General features: G+C 52.6%; 6 protein-coding genes across 6 annotated transcripts; 3 read left to right on the forward strand and 3 right to left on the reverse strand.

The window, feature by feature from the left end:
- Positions 1 to 879: 879 nt before the first annotated feature.
- On the forward strand, positions 880 to 1,698 carry K460DRAFT_286750 (uncharacterized protein; the record flags this gene model as incomplete). Its single annotated transcript, XM_040928922.1, has 1 exon — positions 880 to 1,698. One exon carries the CDS (start codon positions 880 to 882, stop codon positions 1,696 to 1,698), a length of 819 nt encoding a protein of 272 aa, XP_040788763.1.
- Positions 1,699 to 1,749: 51 nt separating this feature from the next.
- Positions 1,750 to 2,354, forward strand: K460DRAFT_395669 (uncharacterized protein; the record flags this gene model as incomplete). Its single annotated transcript, XM_040936061.1, has 2 exons — positions 1,750 to 2,287; positions 2,339 to 2,354. The coding sequence occupies exons 1-2, from the start codon at positions 1,953 to 1,955 to the stop codon at positions 2,352 to 2,354; spliced, it is 351 nt and encodes a 116-aa protein (XP_040788764.1). The 5' UTR covers positions 1,750 to 1,952.
- A 666-nt stretch (positions 2,355 to 3,020) lies between these two features.
- K460DRAFT_284089 (lytic polysaccharide monooxygenase) lies at positions 3,021 to 4,125 on the reverse strand (the record flags this gene model as incomplete). The annotated part of the gene is made up of 2 exons (XM_040928709.1): positions 3,021 to 3,622; positions 3,672 to 4,125. 2 exons carry the CDS (start codon positions 4,123 to 4,125, stop codon positions 3,021 to 3,023), a joined length of 1,056 nt encoding a protein of 351 aa, XP_040788765.1.
- Positions 4,126 to 5,571: 1,446 nt separating this feature from the next.
- Positions 5,572 to 8,576, reverse strand: K460DRAFT_355913 (uncharacterized protein; the record flags this gene model as incomplete). Its single annotated transcript, XM_040931915.1, has 3 exons — positions 5,572 to 6,537; positions 6,588 to 8,447; positions 8,574 to 8,576. The coding sequence occupies 3 exons, from the start codon at positions 8,574 to 8,576 to the stop codon at positions 5,572 to 5,574; spliced, it is 2,829 nt and encodes a 942-aa protein (XP_040788766.1).
- A 1,080-nt stretch (positions 8,577 to 9,656) lies between these two features.
- On the forward strand, positions 9,657 to 10,784 carry K460DRAFT_285187 (glycoside hydrolase family 93 protein; the record flags this gene model as incomplete). The annotated part of the gene is made up of 1 exon (XM_040928794.1): positions 9,657 to 10,784. The coding sequence occupies one exon, from the start codon at positions 9,657 to 9,659 to the stop codon at positions 10,782 to 10,784; it is 1,128 nt and encodes a 375-aa protein (XP_040788767.1).
- Positions 10,785 to 11,388: 604 nt separating this feature from the next.
- On the reverse strand, positions 11,389 to 12,312 carry K460DRAFT_282100 (RNA polymerase II subunit A C-terminal domain phosphatase SSU72; the record flags this gene model as incomplete). Its single annotated transcript, XM_040928545.1, has 2 exons — positions 11,389 to 12,046; positions 12,098 to 12,312. 2 exons carry the CDS (start codon positions 12,310 to 12,312, stop codon positions 11,389 to 11,391), a joined length of 873 nt encoding a protein of 290 aa, XP_040788768.1.
- Positions 12,313 to 12,452: the final 140 nt, after the last annotated feature.

The following is a 12,452-nucleotide window of genomic DNA, read 5'->3' on the forward strand; positions in this document are numbered from 1 at the left end:
CAGGCAACCATGGATCGCAATCGAGTACAGAGTTCGACTTATGGAACGCAAAGGCCGCGTCGATTTGCTGCGGTATGTTGCAAGCGGTGATGCATACTCCAATCATAGTGTTATAGCCAATTACACAAAAAGTCTTAGCAATAGCTTTGATTAGAGTACTATGCACCATGCCATCTTGAAAGAGCATAACGACGGATATCTCGTTAAGTTTGTGAGCGCTCCAAAGCATAGCCAGGACGTATTATTGCCACTTGAGGGTTAACTCACCGTTCATGTCTGGTTTTCAACATCTTGTAGATTTGACCCCGTACTCTGCTTTAGTCATAAATCTCATTCAAGGGCCATATATCTCTTTCCAACGAAGTTCATGTTTTTTACCGTCACCAACAAAGCGCCACCTGAACAAAAAGGCCATTTGACAACAGCTCCCATCTCCATGTGGCGTGGTCATCCTCAGCTGTAGTCTGGTCTCGACTTCTACGTACGCTCTCTGATGCATATAAGCACTCTAGAGTCGGCACCACCTCTGCTATCTCGACGTTGATCCCCTCACATCTTTCGTACATTGAGATGTGATGTTATTGGGAATACTATACTCAGCTTCAAACTTCTTTGTCTGGCTACCAGCTTTGTTTCCCCACTTTGGCTCTTCTTTTACTGAATGCGCTCATTGCTATTCGATAATGGGCGCCACTTGCTTTGTTACAACAAAGGTCAGCTCTCTAATCCCATAGTAGTTGTACAGTTCCAAGTCTATAAAATCTAAGCTCACATTCTCCAATTCAATCCTACTTTTCGAACACAGAGACGAGCCAAGATCTCTTCACACTTCACGATATTGCATTAGTCCAGAGATATCATACTATCAGATCAGTAACCATGTCAGGCTACGACTCCAACAATGACTCCACGACCGGTGAGCCCCTGCTCATTGGTGTCATTGGATTCAACTGCGCATCCTGCAACTCAACCACTGTTCCGCAATATGAATTGTCCTGTCATGAAAGCGACGATTTACATTGCCGCGATTGCTTGACTAAGAAATGGTATACTTCCAACGACGAGATCGTTCGGTGTCCGCATCGCGCTTGCGGCCAGATCTGTGGCTTCATGCCACTCAGACCTCTGTCTGAGGTACTGCACCTAGACAACCGCTTCTACGACACGGAGCGAATCGATAGAATACGTCAACAGCCGGAGGTTATGAACAATCTGATAGCTTTTACGAGAGAGGAAGCAGAGGTCGCACTACAACAGGTCTATAGTTTCTTCGAGGATCAGATCTTGGACCCCGTCGCCCTCGGAGGTGTACCAGGTCATGTTACAGAAGGCGCGCAGAACTCACTTCTAGCAAACTTCAGCTTCAATCCATTCTTTACGGGCTTGTTGGAGGAGTTGAAGGCCGCGCCTAAGCTCATGACCACACCCTTGGAGCTTGAAGAGGACCTCAACCAATTGCTTTCTCGGCTTCTCTACACATATGCAACGCAATATCATGGGGACGAGTTAGCCAGACAGGGAGTCGATTTGGAGCATGAAGAAGCAGTACTTGGCGTGGCGCTGCAGAACTACAAACCCATCAAGGATATCAAGGAAGTATGGGCAGAGATGATCAAAAGATGGGTTGACTTGCTGGCTTGGAGGCATCTTGAGAGGCTTTCATCACCAGAGGGTGGTGCTGCTGAGCGTCAGCATTGATGGCGTTCATTGATTTCAGGTAGGTAAAAGTTCAAATCCCCAGTATGCTATCCAATGTCTGAAATCAATTCAACTGTTTCTCTATTTAATTGTCCCACATGTCAAGTAGAAGGTGAAGGGGGATGTGAGCTGCGCTAGCACGTCACTGTTTGCTCTGTTTACTCACTCCAAACCCGCGCCTTGACACCAATTGCCCCAAATACTAAAGACATCACCAACACCACAACACCAAAACCAACACCAACACCAACACAATGGCCTCCACCATCTTCGTTCAGCCGACTCCGCTTGAAATTATCAAGCGCCAGGCCAAGACGTACGCGGACGTAGCACGCCTCTGGGTCAAGCAATGGCTTAAAAGCCACCGCAAGCTCTTCCTCCTCGCGCAATGCGCACGATATGGGGTCTTCGCAAAGAACCCTCTCCAAGTCAACGCGCTCATCTTGAGAGATCTGCGCTGCAAGCCGCTCCGCGAGTGCTTGCAAGAGGTGCTGAAGCTGCAGCGGGAGCTGAGGACGTTCGAGAAGAAGGTCAAGGAGTCGATCAAGGAGGAGAGGAAGTGCGATGCGCAGTTCTGGGCGCTTGCACGGTCAGTTCAATATGAAAATTCAAGATAGACTGAGAGCTAATGCTGTTCTAGTACCATGAAGCAGTGACCTTTTTCCCGGCCGCCCAAGCATCGCGCCTACCCGTGAAACCCCGTTCACGGGTATCTCCTCTCCCCCACGTCTCTTAAGCCCTAGGGAGGGACACGGCGCATAATTCTTTTGGTTTGGTTTCTTTTTTGGGTGGAGGTGGGGAGGCTCAGGCTCTTGACATGGCGTTATTTGTGTTTTTTCCTCTCCCATTGGGATGAGCGTAGTAGCCCTCAGCAAATCAATCGGACGCATGGCCTGAGCATTCAGTTTGGCCAGAAGACCCTCCATACAATCTTCCCAATGCTTTGATATGTGATGAATAGTGCTGGTGGTCTTTAATACCCCGCCATGGTGTTCACACATCTTCCATGACACCCTCGCCAAATCACCATGTCAAACGGGATGCTTCAGCTTTTGCAAACTTCAATAATCCACTTGCAATATGAAAGTAAGAAGGATAGAAATCATCACACATGCAAGCCAGACATCAGGAGAAAATACGCGCAGATGGGGTAAAAGGTTCTAGGCCGTGAAGCGCTATGCTACAAAAAATCGGTGTACTATACACAAAGAAGGTAATCGAGTCATTCGTATCCAACGAACTTCATACGGTCAACAACAAAGTAGCATCAATCATATCATGCGATCTACTGCCCTCCATCCTAGAGGGCCAAGGTGAGACGCTTAGAAAGCGCGAGCGTGGCGGCGGGCCTTGTTGGAAGAGCCCGCAGCCTTGTCCTCGAGCCATGCAATGAAGGTGTCGAGGGTGAACTGGGCGGGCAGAGTGGTGTTGCCACCGGCGCCGGAGGGAGCTGGGGAGGCGACGGGGGTAGCAACAGGCGTGGCAACGGCAGATGCAGACGGCGAAGGAGCGGACGAGGGAGCGGATGAGGGAGCCGACGAAGGAGCAGATGAAGCCGCGGCAGAAGAAGCGGCCGGGGCAGCGGAGCTGCTGGGCTTGGTCGGGGTGGTAGGAGAGCCACCGCTGGAGCCGGCAGGCCAGAGAGCGGGGCCAGGGATCTTGTAGTTGATGGGGGTGGTGTAGGGGTTGAAGATGATGCCGTCCTCATCAGCCTTGTAGATGGCAGTTCCAGCAACACCTTCGGGAGTCTCGGTACCGGAGCCAGTGACCTCAATGGCGAGACACTGGGGGTAAGCCTGAGCGCCGTTGGCCTGTTGGGCGCCGTGGAGCGCAATGATCTCGTGGCGGAAGACGTACTTGCCAGCCTTCAGCGACTCGGGGACGGTGACGGGCCAGGTGTTGTTCTTGGAAATCATCTCGATAGCTGATATATTGTAAGCAGTTGCTTGAGAGATGACGATTAAGGAACTTACCAGCCCATTTGCCGTTTGCGTAACCATCAGCTTGGATCTTGGTCCACTTCAAGTCGCCCTTCTTGACGGAAGCAATGTCGCCCGTATAAGGAGCAACATAGGTGATGACTGGGCCCACATGCGACTCGGGCCAGGTAGACCAGTGGAACTCAACCGTTCCACCGGCAGCGACCTTAGCCAGGGAGTCCGAAGTGCCCTCAGGGCTGGCATTCTTGTGGCAGATGATGTCGGCAGCGCCGAAATCAGCAGGCGCAACGAAGCCATTGTCGGTGTTTTCGGCGTAGAAGCCGATGTTGGCAGGGATGGGTTGGTTGTTCTTCTTGGTGTAGTAGTAGTCGAGCTTGAAGCCGCCGATGAACTGGCCGTCGATGGTGACACCGTTGGTGATACCGTGGGCGGTGGCGGTCGCAGCTAGAGCGGCGATAGCACCGAGAGAAGTAATGACCTTGTACATGTTGATTGATGTGTGGGGTGTTCTTTGGAAGTTGCGAGTTGAGTTGAAGTTGTTCGATGGAAGTGAATGTCAGGTTGTTTGGAAAAGAATGTCTGCCGGCTTCACACAGTGAAGGGACTTGGAATGAACGAAGGTAAAGGTTGAAAAGAAGGACTGAAGCACCGAAGACTGAAGCTGTAGCGATGAGGTTCTGTTTGGGAGGTACCCAGACCTATTTATTCCAGCGCTGTCCTTCCCGCCCCGCCAGTCCAAGACATCCACAAAATGAGAGCCCAGGACGATGGATCATGCCGCGCGCAAAGCGAAGCACAAACGTTGGCCATCCTTGAGGTCCCGATTGCCTAGTGCCGTTCTGGGATGGCCAGGCGTTTCTACCTGCGGGCTAGGCGTCAAAACGACCTTTGGAAACGAAACTCCACCAGACGTTGCTCACTATACGCTAGAATTTCCCTTCAATAAACCGCACGTGCCAAATGATGGTGTGGTTCTAGTAGACGGTTCGAGCTAGGCGGGGACGCTTGAAACGTGCGACCCGAATGTCCTGGTAATCTTCCCTGCCATTAACGCCGCCAAGATGCTAGGTGTTTCTACCAAACAGCTGCCGAGAGCGCCGCATTGCGTGTGGCGCCACGCCTGTCAAATGTTTCGTTCCCGTAGGGATGGGATGATGGTGTGAGATGATACTGACCGGGAAGTTGTTCATGCTTCGGTGGTTGTTGCACGAAACAGCGTCGCTAAGCGATAGCGAGACCAACGACCAGAACGGCGAGGATGTCAAGCGACCTCAACACAACCTACGCCGCGCCCAGGCTCGTCTTGCGTCGACAATACCAAGATTCCCATCTCGCAACCTCGACCCGCGATTCCAACAACCAGAAAACACATGCGAGATTAGGCGGGTTCGGAGCGCCGACTTGTACTTGGTCAGGGGTGCAGCCTCGTTTCAAACATGAAACGGCGAATTTTCCTCCAATAGTGGGCGCACTATATCACAACCTATATTGGCCCGCATAACGACGTCTGATATCAAATTTCAGGAGGAAGTAGTCGGAAAGCGGCATCTTAGGCATGTATGATGTTAGTGACCAGGGAGTTGAAGAGGGCCGGAGGCAGACGATCGATCCCGCTATTCATGCGCTGCAATGCCGAGGATCCTGTTTATCCCGAATGTTTCTGCGCGTTCGTTGCATCCTATCTGCGCTCGCATCTTGTTGAGAAAACGAAATTGAGATTCGAGGAAAGAGCCCATTGTGAGGGCTGTAGTTTGGAATTCGACGACGAAACCGGTTGCGTACGTATTTGAATAACGGGCGGACTTCTTCAGCCTTTATATGCTCTTCACGCCGTAGTCTGGTCCGGTGACATCCACATACGAGCGTGGAAATGAGGAGGAAGAAAATGTGCTCAAAAGACCGCTCCAATCTAACGGCTCCAGCCCAGCATATCCTACTCCAACCATGCTTGTATTCCACCCACCAACAGCACTGCAAAGCCTAGCACCCACTGAGCGACACCGAACGCACCCTGCACGTCGTTCTTCTTGACCGTCCACATTACGGCAAACGCTACGCTCCCCAATCCGCAGATTCCCATCACGACCATCCAAACCCGCTGCGCTAGGAAGCCTTCAACCAGATTGATGCCCCAGCCCATACCGAATCCTAGTCGTTCGCGCCTTTTGGGACTACGGAGATACGTAACGAGTTCGCCGTCGTAGTCGTTCGGATGCTTGAACAAGTGAAGCAGGTAGGTGCTGCCCACAGGTGGAAGTAGGTCGATAGGTTCGAACGTATAAGGGTGTCGAGATGGAGCTTGGGGCTTCTCAGGATCAGGCGTTGATGCTGGAGGGGAAGCAGAGTTCGGGGGCATGGAAGGCGTTGCGCGAATGTCTGCGAAGCGATTACGGTGCACTTCAAACTGGACGAACTCGATCGTTGTCAATCCGCGAAGGCGAGCCCAGTTGAACCAGCGGCGGTTGAGCTGATCATAGTGTTCACGCAGTGCAAGAGCGAGGTCCTTGTCACTCTTGATCCGAACGTCGTTCACGTCAAGGTGTACGATCTTGGGAGTAAGCCTGCCCTCATTTGCACACGTCAAGAGCCACGCCTCTTCTGCGCGAGTTGGCATCCGCACACTGAATGGGCTGTTGGTACGTAGGCGTGTTGGACTGTACTTCGATGAGTCCAAATGCTTGCCCCAGGGGGATGGACTACCATAGGTTGACGAAGGGGTCGCTAGGGTAGATGCTCTACTAGATGCATCAAAGATGGACGCCATGGAAGATGCAGAACTGCTCTGACTTGTAGGGCTTCTAGGGGTATGGGTTCTTGGGCGATTTAGATAAGCCTCTAGGAGGCGAGCAGCGTTTGGTCGCGTCTCGATGAAATCATCGTACAAAGGCTCTCCACAGGACTAGCTCCTATTAGCAAATTGAAGATCTAGAAACAAAGAATTTAGCTTACACAAGTCCATCGAACACGAACATGCCCTGGTGGCACAGGTGGCTCGGTACCGTATAGGTCGCCCAGGACTTTTAAACCTTTGTAAGCTTTCTCTGATAAGGCGCTGATAGCAAGACCCCAGAACTTCAAAGTTGGACTTCGAACACTGATAGGGGCAGACCTGATTTCGACTTCAGATGGAAAGGGGATTTCACCAATCTGGCTTTCATCTACCGGCTCAACTATCCGTGGTATAGATATCTCTTCAAAGCTCTCTTCCACGTCATCGGCAATATCGACCGCAGACGTAAACGCCCTTCCTAGAGCTTCCCGAAGCTCGACTGACGGATCCACTTCGGACCACTCTGGCGATGAATTCGGTTGCTCAGTATTGTCTATGGAATCGTCGGAAGAGCGTGAAGACAATACTGGTTGGTGCGTCCTCGGGGACTTCTTCCTACGCACGACCGGCGAAACATTTGTGGACTTGGGTCTCGGTATATTTGTCTGCAACCGCAGGTTTCCCTTCGTCCCTAAGACCTGTAGATCATCTACCGACAACCGACGCGAATGCCCAGGCTTGACTACTTTTACGTTCCGCGTTGGATGCTGCCATGTGCTATACTCAGCCGGAGCAAGGTCTTGTTCGGGCGAGCGGCGAGCTATTGGTCGGACACGCTCCCGCAACGTTGATGAATCTACATGAGCCTCTGCAAATGAGACTCCAGTTGCAAAGTTCGATGTCGAATTGCGTGGAGATCGACGTTTGACAGATTTGTGGGCATCAGAACGATTGAGCTCTAGGTGCGTCGTCTTACTCTTTGTGCGAGCACGGTTGGTTTTCTCCACTCTTCGCACTGGTCCTACGACTGACAAACCGCGGGTTGGAGTTTTGACTATACTAAACACCGAGTCTGATCTCGTTGGCTGAACGACGCTGGTTCTGGGGGAGAACTCTGTGTCTGTCTGATCTTCATCTATTCGACCACTTATCGATTGGACATCCGGAATCAGGGTTTCAGCATCACTCAGACTCTCTTCGGCTATCGAGCCAGCCGATAGCACATCAACAGCTGTGTGCCTGCGAGATGATGTACCGATCGGAAACCTCGAGGGGATCGCAGGGGACTGCCATTGCTGCATACCAGGTTCGTTCGAGGTTCCGATTTCATACACATCAGGGCGCCCAATGACGCTATCGTCTGTAGATGGAATGATAGTCTGAGTAGAGTCAAGTTCAGCTCGCAGATCTGAAGAGTCTAGCTCGTGTGAGGTGGAGATAGTAGTCTCCGCTGCAGTGTGTTGTTGACCAAGGTCCACCTCGATCTCGTTGGAGGGGTCTCCTGTGGATCCTTTCAGCAATCGCACTACATACCCTTTCCCTTTCTTTTTAATCTTGGCTTTGATATCAGCCAATCTTTTGGATTGCGTGGACGCTGTCGAGTCGCTCCGCGAGAAGGTAACATTCCAATCTGGCACGACCTTTTGGAGAAACTCGGATGGGACAGCATCCAGATCTGACCAGCCTTGCTTGTCTTGGAGCGGGGTGGTAGGAGGACTAGACTTTTGTGTTTGATAGAGTGTCTGAGCATTCAAAATCGGCTTTGACACCTCATTTTTAGGTGTGTGCAGATTGTGAGGAGTAGCAAGGTTCAGAGGTAGCCCAGTGGCTGTTTGATGCTTCGGGCTGATGTTAACCACGAGCTGGAACTGGCCAGGATTACGTGCGTCCTCTTGAAGATTCAAGGTGAATGGAACGGACTGTGTCTTTTCATACTGCGGAAGCGGCGTGTCGCGTCCAGGTTCTGCTGAGTGCACGTCGTTGCCCATATGTTGACTTTGGTCGAAACGCAAAGGTACAGGAGAAGCTATAGTGGAAGCCTGTTGTATCAAAAAGTCAGCCATTCTCCATCATTCGTCCTCATGTGACATTCAGCCCCGCAATAGCCTCGTCACTCGTCCAGTCTGAGGAGCCCCACTTTCACGAGGCACAGAAAGGCTACCTACCATATTTGCATGTTCAACATAGGATGATGCAGGAAAAGCTGCCTGAAAGGCGTCGAAACGGATAGCATCTCAGTTTTCATCGTCCCAGGCTGCAGTCAGCTGCCGTGTGATACGAGCAAAGCCGAGTTGGCACTGCCACAACTGCCTGTACACTGGCTGCAGGTGCATAGCCATCGCCATCGTTGATTGGCGAACTGTTCAGCCGAACGCATTACAGACTGTCGGCGCAGGACACCTCTTCTCTTCTTGTCCTATCCATGCCTCTCCTGCTGAAGCACTACCAGGGAAGGCTATGTCCTCAGCCTCGTTGTGCGTCGACTCCCAGCGTCGGAATGTGTGTGGTGCCGCACTTGGTCCTATCAGCGTTGCCTCACAATGAGTAACATGGTAGGTTCCAGCTATCAGCATATTGCGAGTAACACGAGATGAAAGGTAAGAGGCGTAGTAGAAATACAGTCGGTGGCTGTCACATGTCGAGCCAACGTCGCGATGCGGGTGTGTCATGGCCGGCTCCTTCCCGGTGGCGTCATCCTTCATCCTTCCTCCATCCAACATGCCAAACCTCACTTCAACCACCATCCCATCTTTCGCCAACGCTCGTCTCCGTTGTCGCCTGCGCCAACAGTCCTCGGGCAGCCCCATGACCCTCACATTCTCTCGCTCTACCGCAATCAGTCCTCTTGCTCCGCGCCTCGGCTCTTCTCTCGACGTTAATCCGACCGGGGAAATTCCATATGACTACATTAGCACCGTTTCTCGGGGTATGTTACTGCCGCTTCCCTACCATTCCCCCGCAAAATCTGAAGATCCCTGGGTCCCCATAATTCCTCCGCCTCCGGCATTGCAATTCCCCGCAAATCAATGTCTCCAGCGCCATGGGCGACAAGGACTACGATGGAGGCAAACGGCTGTTCGGAGCAATCATCCCTGCATATATCGGCACCGAACCATAGAATGGGTTGGTAAGACCTGGTAGATGGCTAGGCAGTGTATAGTGTGCTATTTGGCTGTGTGCTATTTCTTTATATAGTCTCGTTGTCTGTCCATCTCTTTCAGTCTCATCCGCTCCAGCTACTCGTCAAGATGCGCCTCTCTACCCTCTTCCTCTCTCTCATCACTGTCGTCTCTGCCTACCCCCAGCAGAAGGCGGCACAGCCTACCTTCTCCCGCCGTGTCATCTTCACACCACCCTCCAACTACCTTGACCCTCGCGTCCTCTACGCGCGCTCTGCTCAATTTGCAGACGGGTCCCTGCTAGCAACATGGGAGAACTACAGCCCCGAGCCTCCTAAGGTCTACTTCCCCATCTATCGCAGCACAGATGGCGGATTGAACTGGAAGGAAATCTCCCGCGTGCAAGACACCGAGCAAAAGTGGGGTCTACGCTACCAGCCGGACCTGTACATCCTGCCCGAGGACTTCGCCGGGTTCAAGGCAGGCACTGTCCTCCTTTCCGGATCCTCCATCCCTACCGACCTGTCCAAGACGCAAATCGAGCTCTACGCATCCACCGACAAGGGCGTGTCATGGAAATTCATCTCGCACATCGCTGCAGGCGGTGAGGCACGACCCAACAACGGGCTGACGCCTGTCTGGGAGCCGTTCCTCATGCTCTACAAGCAGAAGCTGATTTGCTACTACTCTGATCAGCGCGACAACGCGACTCACGGACAGAAGATGGTGCATCAGACGACGACGGACTTGAAGAAGTGGGGCAAGGTCATTGACGACGTCGCGTATCCCAAGTACACTGACCGCCCAGGCATGCCGACTGTTGCGCTGCTGCCCAATGGCAAGTACATCATGACGTACGAATATGGCGGCGGCCCAGCGATCACCACCTCGTACCAATTCCCCGTGTACTTCAAGATCTCGGCCGACCCCGAGAAATTCGGCCCGGTCACTGGCGTGGTGCTCAAGGCATCCGACGGCACTATCCCCACTGGCTCACCGTATGTTGTGTGGAGTCCGGTTGGCGGCAAGAACGGCACCATCATCGTCAGCTCGTCCAGCGCAACCGAGGTATTCATCAACAGGGCCCTGGGCGAGGGACCGTGGAAGAAGGTCGACACGCCCGAGACCGCATCGTATACCAGGCACCTCCGCGTCCTGAACGATCCTACCAAGCTGCTCATCTTGGGCGGAGGCAAGCTGCCGCCTAGCACTACGAACAAGGTGCAGCTTTCCGTCGTTGACATTAGCAAGTGGTAGACTGGGAGGTGGCAGGGCAGGGGACAGAAGGGAGGAAGACTGAGCGTGTGGACAACTGTACATAAAAATGTCTTGCATATGCCATGATAACGTATAACTTCTAACTGTAAATTCTCAATCTTGAACCAATATGTCCAGCGAGTCTTTTGCGTTGTAAATATGTTTAGTAAGACGATGGAATGATAACATCACATACAATCTGAGAATGAAAAGTACACCTTGACCAATATCTCTCAAGTACCTGAACATGGGATATAGTCGAGTGACCTACGGGGCAAGAATATTGAATGACTTCACTATGCACATTACCAGGTAAGAAACTGCTTGCCTTTCCACGAGGTACTAGTGCACAGGAGAAAAGTTTCGCATTGTTGATGTGTAGGTTAAATGGGACGTGTGCATTGAGAAGGAGATATGGGGTAATTAAGACAACCACAATGCAGACAAAAGACCAGGCGTGTTTGTAGTAGTATCGTAATTCAGATGGTATTCATAGACACTCATAATGGTGAACCAGAAACGCCGCGCTATGCTAAGTGGGTATCAAAGTGGATGGACAGAATAAGGAAAGACAACGCCATGACAGACGTCCAAGAGGAAGAGTCTAGGACCATGCCAGACTCCACAGCGCAGGCATTTGCGGCCACCGCTCCTGCCACGTGGCGATGATATCAGGAACGCGCTCATCAAAACCTGATCGCGCAGCTCCACCGCCAGACTCCCAGCCGCTCTCGCCATGTGCTTCCCTCTCTTCGGCAGCAACTTGGTTCAGAGTCAGAGCTAGGTCGAGGATGGCCTTGCCGCCTACCAGGGCCTCTTCATGGTTATCCTTGATGTCGACATTGATGACATGAACAGGGCGATTGAGTTTCCCACCCTTGTTGTGCAGGTCTTCTAGCACCGCATCAAAGCAGCGCTCCTCACACGTAATGACGACATCGACAACACCAGCTTCAGTGCCTTGCCAGCCCTTGTCCTCGGCATGCTCCAGGCGCGGCTTACCAGGCACCCAGTCTTGGAAGCGCTCTGGGAAGCCTTTGATGGCGAGGTTGCGGCCAAGCATGTTCAGCAGGCCGTTGTGGGTGTAGAGGGCAGTATTCTGCTGGGCGAGTTCATCGTGTATGGAGCGGTACGTGGTGCTGTTGAAGTGGTAGACGTTGGGCTGGGTGACGGTGGGCCCGGGGAGGCGCACGAGGGAGCCTGTGCCAAAGGAGATGGTGGGGAGATGGGCAGAGGCAAGCTGGAGGTGTGCTTCCATGGAGCTATTTTGGTCAGTTGGGAGCAGAGCAGAGGCGGGAGAGGAGGTGACATACCGATTCTGGTTGCTGGCACACACGGTGCAGAACTTGAGCTTGAACTTGTCGTCAGGCACCATGTTCCTGTCTGCGTGGGCGTCGGTAGCACCGTCCATGCCCATAGATTGAGCTGGAGCTTCGACTGGCGGTGGTGGCGGTGGAGGAGGCGTAGCAGCAGCAGGAGCAGGGGCGAGCTGCTGTTGACGCGCCCGTAGGCGGGGATCGGTCGACATGGTGAGAGATGCAGCGACGGGTGAGGTGATGGTGATGGTCGTAGTGTTGCGAGAGGCAGCGACAGAGGCTGGACGCGTGTGGAGCTCAAGCTTCAGGCGTGCAAATTCTTCTCCAACGTTAGCGAGGGTGCGTAAACATG

This window comes from Cucurbitaria berberidis (genome assembly GCF_010015615.1).
Source record: "Cucurbitaria berberidis CBS 394.84 unplaced genomic scaffold K460scaffold_3, whole genome shotgun sequence".
Lineage (NCBI taxonomy): Eukaryota > Fungi > Ascomycota > Dothideomycetes > Pleosporales > Cucurbitariaceae > Cucurbitaria > Cucurbitaria berberidis.